The 14,739-nt window shown below is 47.0% G+C and overlaps 1 protein-coding gene across 1 annotated transcript in view; it reads left to right on the top strand.

Moving 5' to 3' along the window:
- The window catches only part of LOC136705470 (serine/threonine-protein kinase DCLK2), a 29,685-nt gene extending 15,269 nt beyond the window's left edge, over positions 1 to 14,416 (top strand). Inside the window, exon 3 of the mRNA XM_066679061.1 lies at positions 14,246 to 14,416. Within this exon, the coding sequence (XP_066535158.1) occupies positions 14,246 to 14,389 (144 nt within the window). The 3' untranslated portion in view covers positions 14,390 to 14,416. The remainder of the gene's footprint in view (positions 1 to 14,245) is intronic.
- The last annotated feature ends 323 nt before the right edge of the window (positions 14,417 to 14,739 follow it).

The raw sequence follows: 14,739 nt of genomic DNA, 5'->3' as shown, positions 1-14,739 counted from the left end.
AGACATGCTCTCTCTCTTTTCTACAGTCATGTCCCATGTAGTAATGTTATATGTGTGTGTATATATATATATATATATATATATATATATATATATATATATATATATATATATATATGTGGAGGACAGGGTTGAGTCCTGAGTGTTTGAATGCTTTCAGAATGTCTAGTACTTCTTGCTTTGGGTCATCATGGAGTGGGGGTTATTTCTAGATGTCACACCAAATTACAGTAGATGTGTCCTCATCGTTGCATGCTGAGAGACGCCGCCGAGAGGCCCCCAGTGCAAAGGGATGTCTGCATTTGTCCTAGATAAGATGGCTGTTTTGTAAGGATGCGGTTGTTGAAATATTTACAAAAAGTGGGACATCAGGTACAGTGAGATGGATAGGTTTCACGTGGTGTGGCGAGGGTTAACCACGTTACCATGGTAACAAATCCCAGTTTGTGTTTATTGTTTTATTTAATGCAAAAACTTTTAGCTTGAGTGCTATCAATGTGCTTTGTATCTGCTTTAGAGACAGAAATGCTAAGCTTTCTGTAAATGTGTTCTAAGACTAAAACTATAACTAAATATACATCTTTCACTTCAGTCCCAGGTTGTCAGAATCTTAAATCTAAGTTTGTTTTGTAGTTTACCTCAGTGTACTCATGTCTGGCGACAGCAACGTATTTAAATGTGCACTTAAAAATGTTTTCAGTCAAGTAAACTCGACGGCCACTTCAGAGTAGGAGCCTGCTAGTATGCTAATGAAAAAGCCAATGAATGAAAACCATTCAGGCTTTGCTTTTGTTCAAGTCTGCGTCGCCCTCGTGGTCCCAGTCCTCTTCAGGTCGAATCAAGCAGAAGAATAACAACTGCCAATGAGCATCAATGATGTTGAACATGCTAGTTCGCTAACACAAAGGCTACTCAATTGCCACTAATAGCCATCTGCTTCTGGGGGATTCTGATCCCAGATCTGAGAGTGGGGAGGGGGAGGGGGCTGTGATAGACAGCCTGCAGAGACTTCCAGCTCTGTGGTAATTAGACCTAAAGGCGGGTGCGGGGGGTTTAAACTGCAGCTGGCAGGTGGAGGCTAATGCGACCAATGCTAGCTGCCACACAACACACTCTCAGTCCAGCACTGCTCTACACTGCTGCAGTACATGAATGCTAATGGCTAAAGGCCTATTGCTGATGCGTGGTGGAGAGAATGGCTGTGTTTTGAATCTCAAACGTGCTACATTTCGCTGGGAGAAGTTGAGGTTTTCTTAGCCATGTTTCTCCAAAATGCCATTTGGGTTTGAGGATTTATTTGCAATTAGCCATGAAAACTTGGGCGAGGTCAGGTACAGATATTGGGTAGTTAGTTATAGCTAATTATTGCTTATGTGTAATGGCTTGGGAGAACCACTGGCAAATCTGAGCACAGTTTAGTGACTTTACTGAGATCTCCACTAAAACTCAAAGGGAGACACGTGATATTACTGAGGTCTTTATCTTGAGCAGGTAAAGTTTCCTTTCATTTTCCATCTTATCTCATTGCTCTCTAGGAGAAACTACAGAGACATTAAGGAGAGCTCCTTTTTTTATTTTTCTTTCCTGTGGGAACTTACCACAAAATGAACTCCATCACTGTAGAGAAAACAATTCCACTGCTCCACAGCCCAGTGACCTAAGACTTTAAGGTTTTCAATGTGCTGATGTGCAGCACACACACACACACTTTATTTATGTGTTTGTGTTTATTATAGGTCAGATTTATTCTGGAATATTAACTAGACGATGAGATCTGATCCCTCAGTGTTAATAGGCATGTTTGAGTTGATTTGTTGGAGGGAATTACGTTAGCATGCATTAGCCTTGCCCTCAGCTGGACGCCTTGTGATTAGCAGCTAATGGCAGCCAACGACATGCTATTAGACTCTGGGTAATCATTTTACAGCCGGATGAGTGCTGTTGGTCTGTCTCTGGAGGAATAGGAGTGGGTCACCTGGGACGGAAGCTCCTGAAGATTTAATGATAACAGAGCGAGTAAAGAAGGGATAGGATGGGAGTGGTGTGGGGGGTCAGGGAGAAAACCATGGCTTTTGTAGTTCTTCTGTTTTTCTGGCTCTTTTTTTTTTCTCATAATTGTTCTTGTCATGTCAGCTCACTTACTGCACACATATACCAATATAATCTCCTCAGAGAAGATAATTAGTCTGTGTTAATTTGACGAATTTGAATGTACTTATATTTATAATAAGTTATAAATTTAGTAGTTTAGTGAGAGAGAGAGAGAGAGAGAGAGAGAGAGAGAGAGGAGAGAGACAGAGAGAGAGGGAGATAGAGAGAGAGAGAGAGAGAGAGGAGAGAGACAGAGAGAGAGATAGAGAGACAGAGAGAGAGAGAGAGAGAGAGAGAGAGAGAGAGATTAAAGTGAGTGTGGTGGTTGAGTGTGTGAGTGTGTGTAAGAGGACAGTGGGGGCTGGTGATTGACAGTCTGGAGTGGATTAGCATAATAAAAGTCCTGCAGCTCGTGGCGTGTAGTAACGAAACCCACATGGTGTTCTGATCTGAGGTCAGACGTTAATCTCATACACACAGCTTTACACACACACACACACACACACACACACACATGGCCTCAGATGACAAATCAGGAGGGGTTGTGTGTGATCGGACGAGTGGCTCTTGTGAAAACTCCTGGTGTGAGGTTGTTTTTGTTTTGTTTTTATTTTATAAAAGTGTATGTGTGTAAAAGTGAATTCCGACACCAAACCAGACAGATTTGTGGTAGACAGAGTCTTTTTGTGCCAGTGTTGCCTGGCATCCATCCTGCTGTTTGTAAAATAGGATTTTGAAGTAAACAATAGCCGTCCCTGGGGCCCTTTTCTGTCCCTCTCCGGCGCGAGCGGCCCCACTTTTGTCAGGCTCGACTTGTTTTTAGGGACATGTCAGGATTATGGGGTTCCACTGAGGTCAAAACCTACAGCAAAGCTTCTGGTGCTTATTGTCCTCTTCTCTAACGCTCAACACCATCTGCGCTGACAGTAAAGAGCCGTTTTACTGTAGATTAAATAGGCGTAAGGATAGTTTTCTCCCACATTCCACGAGACTGAGCAAATTAGCACTGTTTTAGTGGCTTATTGCTGTTATGGTCCATTAACGATGATTGAATATGGAGAATAAACACAAAGTAGTACACTACTGTGTTTTATTACATAGTGTTTTTTTGCATCTATCTATCTATCTATCTATCTATCTATCTATCTATCTATCTATCTATCTATCTATCTATCTATCTATCTATCTATCATCTTCCTGTTCTCTGCTGATAATGTGGTGCCCCCTTTGGAGCCCCCAATCCACGTTTAAGAAGCCAGACAGAGTTCTTCCTCCTGGAGTGTCTCTGTCATTCTCTCCCTCTCTCTCTCTCTGTCTCTGTCTCTCTCTCTCTCTCTGTGGCTGGCGGGTGGGCACATGGTTGGCACTCATCCAGAAGCATGCCAGTGGAGCCAGTCAGAGACATTGTGTGATCTCAATGCCCTGAGTTGTTTTGGTCTGTCCAGACTGGAGCAACAGAGCGGTCTCACAGTTTCCAGGGAATTTATCTTCCGGTGCTCCAGGTTACTTTGTTATATTTGTGAAAAAGCAGCTCTAATACAGCATTTAACTTGCAGTGTTACATATTACTGAAGACACCGACTTGTTTAAAGCTGTTACAGTGAAAATAGAAGGGGCTCTTAAGGGAATAGTGGGTTGATGCCTGAAAAATATGAGCTTATTCCTCAGTGGAGAATATTTATAATTATATAAATGTAGAGTGACTCAAAGCACCTCCAATTATACACTTTCTGACCATGTGTAAGTGATACGGAAGCAGATGGCAGTGTGAATCCGTCAGTACTTTAGACTCTGGACTGTAGTGAGCTGATGAGATGAAGGAGAGAGGTGTGTATTTCTCCAGCAGAGCTGTGATCCGAGGCCTGGCGCCTTGCTGTGGAGGTGCAAAGTTAAAAATCTCACAGCGTTCCCACAGAACTCTCGATGAGTCACAGCACAGCAGCAGCTGAAAGTAGACCTTCGTCTAGTTTTGTGGGCTTCGTGAGCTAAGGCTTCTGTTTTTCTTCTTCATTTTGAACTGATTTGGACAGATATGGTCGCATCATGCACGTGGATACTGCACATTGCTGGTGGTCGAGGTGATTCCTTAATGGCCCGAAGATAATGGGTCTGTCCCAAAACCTAGCGAATTGCCTAAGTAGGCGGAGGTCTCTAGGAAAGTGAGATATAAGTGTAAGGAAGTAAGAGATGTATCTATTTCTAATCCGATGATCTGCAGCATTATATCATTTAGGATTTCCATGAGATTCAGAACTCAGCTGAACTGAGCTGTACATGAGCTTCTAGACACTGTCCTTAACGGCAAGCATTAGCTACACGGCCCGAAACCCATTAGTGTTGCATTGTGGAACAACAATCCCTGGAGAGATAGAGCTCCATCCAAAACAATGGGATGAGCTGGAGTGGTGTTTGAGGTCCAGAAGTAGTCATCAAGCATCAGGATCTTCACCTTCACTATGGGTTTCACAGATCCTTCCAGAAATGATCCAACAGCTAGTGTAAAGCCTTTTAAAAAATAGATGAAGATGTTATTAATGCCATTGATTTCTAAAGAAATGCTGGCAGATGTTTCCTCAGATTTTGGCTTTTTTTTCTGATACTAAGTGACACACTTTTTTCCAAATTAACCCAGAGTGAGCATGTGTGTGATGATTACAGGTGCACAGTTTCACAGTGCTAATTGTTCAGTACAACCTTCCATTGCTTGTTAGCTACATTAGCTTTGTATAAAACAATCTTTCGAAGACCAAATTGAATTGTGTAAATTAGCTTTAATAAAGCCTCTTGAAGTTTACCTCAGTTAACATCACCTGCAGCTTTCCGTCTCCATCCACGATGTTCGTTTGTCCTCGTCGAGTCTGAGCTTTCCATTATTCATGTGCGTTGAAGCTGAGACGTGAATGAGCTGCTTGTGTTTCTGCTCGGCTGCTTGTTTCTAAATCTGTGGGCCATCAGTTGATAACCTCGGTGCATCTGTTTACAAGCTTTTAATGTTCAAAATACATTAAATTCACATTTGAAAATGAAAGACAATGCACTGACACATGTAGGTAATTTCACACACAAGCCCTGTCACTCACACACTCACACGTGTGGAGCATTTCACACAGACACTCCACCTAACAATACGTGTGTTTGGACTGTGGGAGAAAACCCGAGCACCGAGGGAGGGAGGAAATCCACGCAGACACAGGGAGAACACACCACACTCCTCACAGACAGTCACCCGGAAGAAACCCATGCAGACACAGGGAGAACACACCACACACCTCACAGACAGTCACCCGGAGTAAACCCATGCAGACACAGGGAGAACACACCACAGTCCTCACAGACAGTCACCCGGAGGAAACCCATGCAGACACAGGGAGAACACACCACATTCCTCACAGACAGTCACCCGGAGGAAACTCACGCAGACACAGGGAGAACACACCACAGTCCTCACAGACAGTCACCCGGAGGAAACCCATGCAGACACAGGGAGAACACACCACACTCCTCACAGACAGTCACCCGGAGGAAACCCATGCAGAAACAGGGAGAACACACCACACTCCTCACAGACAGTCACCCGGAGAAAACCCACGCAGACACAGGGAGAACACACCACACTCCTCACAGACAGTCAGCCGGAGGAAACCCACGCAGACACAGAGAGAACACACCACACTCCTCACAGACAGTCACCCGGAGAAAACCCACGCAGACACAGGGAGAACACACCACACTCCTCACAGACAGTCAGCCGGAGGAAACCCACGCAGACACAGGGAGAACACACCACACTCCTCACAGACAGTCAGCCGGAGGAAACCCACGCAGACACAGGGAGAACACACCACACTCCTCACAGACAGTCACCCGGAGGAAACCCACGCAGACACAGAGAGAACACACCACACTTCTCACAGACAGTCACCCGGAGGAAACCCACGCAGACACAGAGAGAACACACCACACTCCTCACAGACAGTCACCTGGAGGAAACCCACGCAGACACAGGGAGAACACACCACACTCCTCACAGACAGTCAGCCGGAGGAAACCCACGCAGACACAGGGAGAACACACCACACTCCTCACAGACAGTCAGCCGGAGGAAACCCACGCAGACACAGGGAGAACACACCACACTCCTCACAGACAGTCACCCGGAGGAAACCCACGCAGACACAGAGAGAACACACCACACTCCTCACAGACAGTCACCCGGAGGAAACCCACGCAGACACAGGGAGAACACACCACACTCCTCACAGACAGTCACCCGGAGGAAACCCACGCAGACACAGGGAGAACACACCACACTCCTCACAGACAGTCAGCCGGAGGAAACCCACGCAGACACAGGGAGAACACACCACACTCCTCACAGACAGTCAGCCGGAGGAAACCCACGCAGACACAGGGAGAACACACCACACTCCTCACAGACAGTCACCCGGAGGAAACCCACGCAGACACAGAGAGAACACACCACACTCCTCACAGACAGTCACCCGGAGGAAACCCACGCAGACACAGAGAGAACACACCACACTCCTCACAGACAGTCAGCCGGAGGAAACCCACGCAGACACAGAGAGAACACACCACACTCCTCACAGACAGTCAGCCGGAGGAAACCCACGCAGACACAGGGAGAACACACCACACTCCTCACAGACAGTCACCCGGAGGAAACCCACGCAGACACAGAGAGAACACACCACACTCCTCACAGACAGTCACCCGGAGGAAACCCACGCAGACACAGAGAGAACACACCACACTCCTCACAGACAGTCAGCCGGAGGAAACCCACGCAGACACAGTGAGAACACACCACAGTCCTCACAGACAGTCACCCGGAGGAAACCCACGCAGACACAGAGAGAACACACCACAGTCTTCACAGACAGTCACCCGGAGAAAACCCACGCAGACACAGAGAGAACACACCACACTCCTCACAGACAGTCACCCGGAGGAAACCCACGCAGACACAGAGAGAACACACCACAGTCTTCACAGACAGTCACCCGGAGAAAACCCACGCAGACACAGTGAGAACACACCACAGTCCTCACAGACAGTCACCTGGAGGAAACCCACGCAGACACAGGGAGAGCACACCACACTCCTCACAGACAGTCACCCGGAGGAAACCCACGCAGACACAGGGAGAACACACCACACTCCTCACAGACAGTCACCCGGAGGAAACCCACGCAGACACAGGGAGAACACACCACACTCCTCACAGACAGTCACCCGGAGGAAACCCACGCAGACACAGGGAGAACACACCACACTCCTCACAGACTGTGAACCAATGAGAGGATGAGATGTGGCACTGTGCCACTCTTAGATCAAACTGTGAAGAAAGATAGCAGTTAGTACAGAAAAGCCTACTTTACTTAATGAGTGAGGCATGTCACATCACAAAGTACATTCAAATGTATTTGAGTTAGCCAAGTACCTTTTGGGTTTCCCTGCTATGGGCCCTTTAAGATATTTGGCGTCTGGGAGCTGAGTGCAGCTCAGTGGGAAAGCAGAAAGCTGTGACTCTGATCCCCTGCTGTTGCCAGGCAATGTGCTCAGCATTTTATTCTTTTTTTTTTTTATTTTACCTGTGGAGGGAATCCCACTGAGAGGTGAGCTGGCCGATGTGGCAGTGATGGACTGCCAGGAAGTCCAGTACACTCCAATTTAGACTCACTTTCATAGGGGACAGAGGACATCAGTGAAACGAGTAGAGTAGGCACGCTCAGAAAACACACACACACACACACTCATCAGCAGTGGGCGAGCAATCTCTGATGCTTAGTGAGGTGGGCAACACAAGAAGCAGATGGTCCTCACGTGGATCTCAGTCAACAGAGCTGAGAGAGACCACAAAGAGATGGAGAGCAGAACTAAAGAGACCTTTACAAAGAGAGAGAGAGAGAGAGAGAGAGAGAGAGAGAGAGAGAGAGAGAGAGAGAGAGAGAGAGAGAGGTCTGCACATACTCGTATACAGTAAAAAAGAGAATGCAAATACATTAAGGAAGAGAGAAACCAAAGAAAAAGAGGTGCACAGAACGACAGTGAGAAGGAGGCAGAGAAGGAAGAGAGAAAAGAAACACAGATAAAGAAGAAAGAAAAGCAGACAAAAGGGAAGGAGAGGCAACATGAGTGTTCCTTTGAAAGTGTTATGTATGAATCAGCTCTCAGTTACAAGAGAGGATAGGGATTTAGAAAGCGAATGAGAGAGAGAGAGAGAGAGAGAGAGAGAGCAGGAGACTGTCTCAGAGGAAAGTGATGGAGGTGTTCAATTATTATGCAACACAAACACAGAGAAGACAAAAGGGAGCTGAACATGGACCCAATGGGATGTCCGTCAAAAAGAAATACACCTGCTGCACGGCTATCAGTACATCCCACCTCGATCTAAATAGACCACTGGAATAATACCTGACCTTAATAAGGTGATTCGGTTCAGCAGTGTGTGTGTGTGTGTGTGTGTGTGTGTGTGTGTGTGTGTGTGTGTTCACCCACTGCTCATTGTTATTATATCAGCACAGAGAACACCAAACTGCTTGTGAATAAATGATTACCCAGAGCACTGCAGTGTGTGTGTGTGTGTGTGTGGGGGGGGGGGGGGGGTTGAACTGTACTGTGTGCTCTGAAAATATCACAGATAATTAAAAAGCTGTGACACAGCACACACTGGCTGATTAACACAGCACTTTCTGGGTTTGTCTCAATCCCTAGTGAGCCGTATTGGCCTGTAAGGCTACTAGCATAGTTTAAGAAACAAAGAAACATTTTAATCCTAATCAGACCTTATAAATCTTTTTATTGGGTCAATATAAGACAGTGAATAAGTCAGTAAAGCCTCCTCCTGACAAAATTACTCAACAATAGTCCGTCACAGGAGAAAAACTGGACTTTTGACCAAACAATTCCAAAGTAAATAAAAGCTAAAATGCAACCTAATCGTGCCCAATGGTCATCAGACTCAGTGGCTGCTCACAGATACCTCTCTAACAGCACGGACAGTAAGGGGAGCATATGGCACTGTTTGGCATTGTTTCTGCACCAGACTGCAGCCACTCTACTGTGTAAAATAAAAAAAATCCAATTTAAAAAAAACAGCAAAAATAACAGCATATGAACCGTTAAAATACTGACTTTTTTACAGTGTAGACATTACATTAATTCATTATCTGTAACCCTTATCCAGTTCAGGGTCGCGGTGGGTCCAGAGCCTACCTGGAATCATTGGGCCAAGGTGGGAATACACTCTGGAGGGGGTGCCAGTCCTTCACAGGGCAACACACCACACTCCTCACAGACAGTCACCGGGAGGAAACCCACGCAGACACAGGGAGAACACACCACACTCCTCACAGACAGTCACCCGGAGGAAACCCACGCAGACACAGAGAGAACACACCACACTCCTCACAGACAGTCAGCCGGAGGAAACCCACGCAGACACAGAGAGAACACACCACACTCCTCACAGACAGTCACCCGGAGAAAACCCACGCAGACACAGGGAGAACACACCACACTCCTCACAGACAGTCAGCCGGAGGAAACCCACGCAGACACAGAGAGAACACACCACACTCCTCACAGACAGTCACCCGGAGAAAACCCACGCAGACACAGGGAGAACACACCACACTCCTCACAGACAGTCAGCCGGAGGAAACCCACGCAGACACAGGGAGAACACACCACACTCCTCACAGACAGTCACCCGGAGGAAACCCACGCAGACACAGAGAGAACACACCACACTCCTCACAGACAGTCAGCCGGAGGAAACCCACGCAGACACAGAGAGAACACACCACACTCCTCACAGACAGTCACCCGGAGAAAACCCACGCAGACACAGGGAGAACACACCACACTCCTCACAGACAGTCAGCCGGAGGAAACCCACGCAGACACAGAGAGAACACACCACACTCCTCACAGACAGTCACCCGGAGAAAACCCACGCAGACACAGGGAGAACACACCACACTCCTCACAGACAGTCAGCCGGAGGAAACCCACGCAGACACAGGGAGAACACACCACACTCCTCACAGACAGTCAGCCGGAGGAAACCCACGCAGACACAGGGAGAACACACCACACTCCTCACAGACAGTCACCCGGAGGAAACCCACGCAGACACAGAGAGAACACACCACACTTCTCACAGACAGTCAGCCGGAGGAAACCCACGCAGACACAGAGAGAACACACCACACTCCTCACAGACAGTCACCTGGAGGAAACCCACGCAGACACAGGGAGAACACACCACACTCCTCACAGACAGTCAGCCGGAGGAAACCCACGCAGACACAGGGAGAACACACCACACTCCTCACAGACAGTCAGCCGGAGGAAACCCACGCAGACACAGGGAGAACACACCACACTCCTCACAGACAGTCACCCGGAGGAAACCCACGCAGACACAGAGAGAACACACCACACTCCTCACAGACAGTCACCCGGAGGAAACCCACGCAGACACAGGGAGAACACACCACACTCCTCACAGACAGTCACCCGGAGGAAACCCACGCAGACACAGGGAGAACACACCACACTCCTCACAGACAGTCAGCCGGAGGAAACCCACGCAGACACAGGGAGAACACACCACACTCCTCACAGACAGTCACCCGGAGGAAACCCACGCAGACACAGAGAGAACACACCACACTCCTCACAGACAGTCACCCGGAGGAAACCCACGCAGACACAGAGAGAACACACCACACTCCTCACAGACAGTCAGCCGGAGGAAACCCACGCAGACACAGGGAGAACACACCACACTCCTCACAGACAGTCACCCGGAGGAAACCCACGCAGACACAGGGAGAACACACCACACTCCTCACAGACAGTCACCCGGAGGAAACCCACGCAGACACAGAGAGAACACACCACACTCCTCACAGACAGTCACCCGAAGCGGGAATCGAACCCACAACCTCCAGGTCCCTGGAGCTGTGTGACTGCGACACCTACCTGCTGCGCCACCGTGCCGCCTCTTCAGTGTTTATGTATCAATATATATGCAGATTACAGGAAGGTTACATATGTATTAATAAATCAACCAACACTAAAGTCATAACCAGAAGTCATAGTTATTGCCATTGATTCAATCTCTTTATCAGTATGGACCTAGCAGAGAAATTATAATGTACTTATAATATGACATACAATAATTGGTTTGATTATAAACTGTGTAACTGCTTTAAGAGTGGGCCCCATCATCATTAGGTGGTGGGCCAAGACTGTCCTCTTTAAGACAAATGTGTGTAAAACCTCTTAAGAGAAAGCGATGATAGTTAGGTTCAATCTGCCTCAGGTACAAGCTCAACACATTCACATTCACTGCAGCGTCATTGTGAGGGCACTGAATGTGTGTGTGTGTGTGTGTGTGTGTGTGTGTGCTGACAGAGCTGATCCATTCTCATTTGACAGCTTGCTAATGTTGTCAGCACATTCACAGCCATAGTGGAACTGATGGAGATGAGAAGAGACCAAAATGTTACACCCCCTCACACACACACAAACACACACACACACACACACACACACACACACACACACACACACACTACGTTGTGTTCCTGTCTTTCTTTCAAACTACTGCCAGTTCAGTGTCATTAAACAGCTCAACACACTTGGAGGAGAGCACTAACTTCCCAGCTTCGTTATATTAACTAATAATTAACTCCAGAGAGAGTATAACCAATTAGAATCTGTTTGACTCCTAGCCACGTCCCCAGGATCATTCCCCAGGGCCCTGAGATTATACATATGGTTATACAAAGAATATGAAATTACAGTAGGCTGCAAAGCAAAAGCGTTTTAACTCTGACCTCACTGTGAGTCCCAGTCCTTATGTGGATTAAACCGACTAAACTAACACATATTCTATAGACCCGAAGAGAGCAGCCCGGTCCGGAGCCATGTTCTTCCACTGCGGTTTAACTATAGCTCCTCGTAATTGGTGCATCTCTTAATGATTCTTTTTTCATTGTTGAGAGATGTTGGAAGGCCTTAATTAGAGTTTGCATCGCAGGACTCCGACTGCAGCAAAGTACAGGGCTTCATTCTGAGCAGACTGACAGTGCAATGGCTGTAATAACACGGTAATCACAGGCTGTGACAGCTTCTTTTCGTTCCGCTGACGATAATGAGGGATCAGAGGGGAGTCAAGGCTCGCGCTGGAGTGGATGAAAAGGAAGGATGGAGAAAGAGAAAGGGGAATGGGGGGATATGGGTGTGGTCCTGCTGTGATTTATAGACTTCAGTAAGGTCAAAACAAGCCCCCTCAACACAAAAGAAGTAGAACAACTGCGAGACGCTGGCGGCTTCCACTAAAGGATCAAGTTAGACATCGGTTGTCAATATAATGACATTATGACTTATGTTGTTAAGCAACATTATTAGGTAAGTATATGGAGGCTAAGCGGCACGGTGGAGCAGCAGGTAGTGTCGTAGTCACACAGCTCCAGGGGTTTGGAGGTTGTGGGTTCGATTCCCGCTCCGGGTGACTGTCTGTGAGGAGTGTGGTGTGCTCTCCCTGTGTCTGTGTGGGTTTCCTCTGGGTGACAGTCTGTGAGGAGTGTGGTGTGTTCTCCCTGTGTCTGTGTGGGTTTCTTCCGGGTGACTGTCTGTGAGGAGTGTGGTGTGTTCTCCCTGTGTCTGTGTGGGTTTCCTCCGGGTGCTCCGGTTTCCTCCCACAGTCCAAAAACACACGTTGGTAGGTGGATTGGCGACTCAAAAAGTGTCCATAGGTGTGAGTGTGTGAGTGAATGTATGGGTGTGTGTGTTGCCCTGTGAAGGACTGCTGCCCCCTCCAGGGTGTGTTCCCGCCTTGCGCCCAATGATTCCAGGTAGGCTCTGGACCCACCGTGACCCTGAGCTGGATAAGGGTTACATGAACGAATGAATATATGGAGGCTAAGATTAGGGACATCCAGCTTGTTTTCTCTTTGTTTTGATTGACACTCCTCTAAACTGCGCTCATGTGTGGCTTCTACAAACCATCCCCCGTTTCTAGCTTTTCAAGTTTATACAAGCTATGTGTAGACTATAGAAGTTCTGTCCACACTGCGAATGAATCCACTTTAAGCAGATTATTTACCTAATTATAAGTGGGCATCAATACATTATTTGCATATACAGTACAGTTGTATAGTTTTGTTATAAAAATATCGACCTGCTCCTGTGTTGCCGGCAATGACTAAGCATTAAATAAGATACATAATGGACTCCTATAGCATAATGCTATCATAAGGCGGTAGGATGAAACTGAGCAGTTATTTACTCATGGACTACAGACAGCCTCTTAAATACTTAAACACACTGGATTACACACTGTTTAAATGCTGTGTGCACGCGTTTCTCTGGCGGTTGCACCCTTGTGGGTTGTGGATTACTTGTAAATCAGCTCAGAGAGACGCCCGCTCACTGGAAATCTCGTCAAAGCCGAGGAGAAACGGCACGGCGAGAGAAGGCCCTTCATTAGCTGCCTTAAGCACATGTCTGATTAGTGCTAATGTGCTATTAGCACTGCTGCTTGTTCAGCCATATACCAAACAGGCTCTCATCCCTCAGACAGGGGCCCAGTTGCTTTGTGGTGTATTTTTAGCTGTTTGGAGTGTTCTTTCTGTGTCTGCATGGGTTTCCCCGGGTGCGATGTGTATCTGTGCATAAGTGTGAGTGACTATCCACAGGCGTGAACGAGTGCGTGATGCCCTGTGATGGACTAGTGCTCTGTCCAGGGTTGTGTTCCTGCCTTGTGTCCAATGGCCATGAGCCTGATCATAATGAATAACTCAAATTATGAAGGATGAAGGTGTTGGTGTTTGCCTTAGCAAGAAGCCAATCAAAATGGAGGTTATTTGCATGTTTCTTAAAGACACAGTAACAACAAGATCTCTAATATCCACATGTAGAGGTCAGAAAATGGTTCTATAAACATGACATTTTAATCTTTTTGGTACAAAACTCTAGGAATTCAAAAATTCAAAGAAATGTGGAACATGACGTTATTTGATTCTAAAAAAAAAACACGTTTCATTTTTAGAGAAACGCCACTGATAGAAAATAACAGTCCTATTTATTTCTTTTTTGTGCTTCCTTCCTCTAGATCATGTGTCTGCAGGATTTCTTTGGCGAGGATGATGTGTTTATCGCGTGTGGGCCGGAGAAGTTCCGCTATGCTCAGGATGATTTTGTGTTGGATCACAGCGGTAAGGCTTCAGAAGCCTTTCTGACTGGTAGGACTTGCTAATCACTAACTTCATTTAACCCTGTGTTTCTGTGGTGTGTTTCCCCATGTTCTTGTCCCACACACACACACACACACACACACACACACACACACACACATAATCACATTTCATGCTTGAACTATAGAAGATGAGCTGCTGTGGTCATGCACAGATAAAGTAATTATAAAACTGCTGCCTTCTATGCAGAAGAGCTGTTCCCAGTTCAGCTGAGAACACACACACTACACCAATGAGGGTTTGAGAGATGGTCAACAATGTAAACCTGGTCTGGGAGTGTTCTGACCCCAGCACCGCTGATGTAAAGAGGGCAGTGAGCATTTACAATGCTGTAAAACCTTTACTTGGGTGA

Source organism: Hoplias malabaricus, chromosome 8 (assembly GCF_029633855.1).
Source record: "Hoplias malabaricus isolate fHopMal1 chromosome 8, fHopMal1.hap1, whole genome shotgun sequence".
Lineage (NCBI taxonomy): Eukaryota > Metazoa > Chordata > Actinopteri > Characiformes > Erythrinidae > Hoplias > Hoplias malabaricus.
The sequence above is the reverse complement of the archived record's forward strand: the minus strand, read 5'-3'. Positions and strand labels throughout refer to the sequence as shown.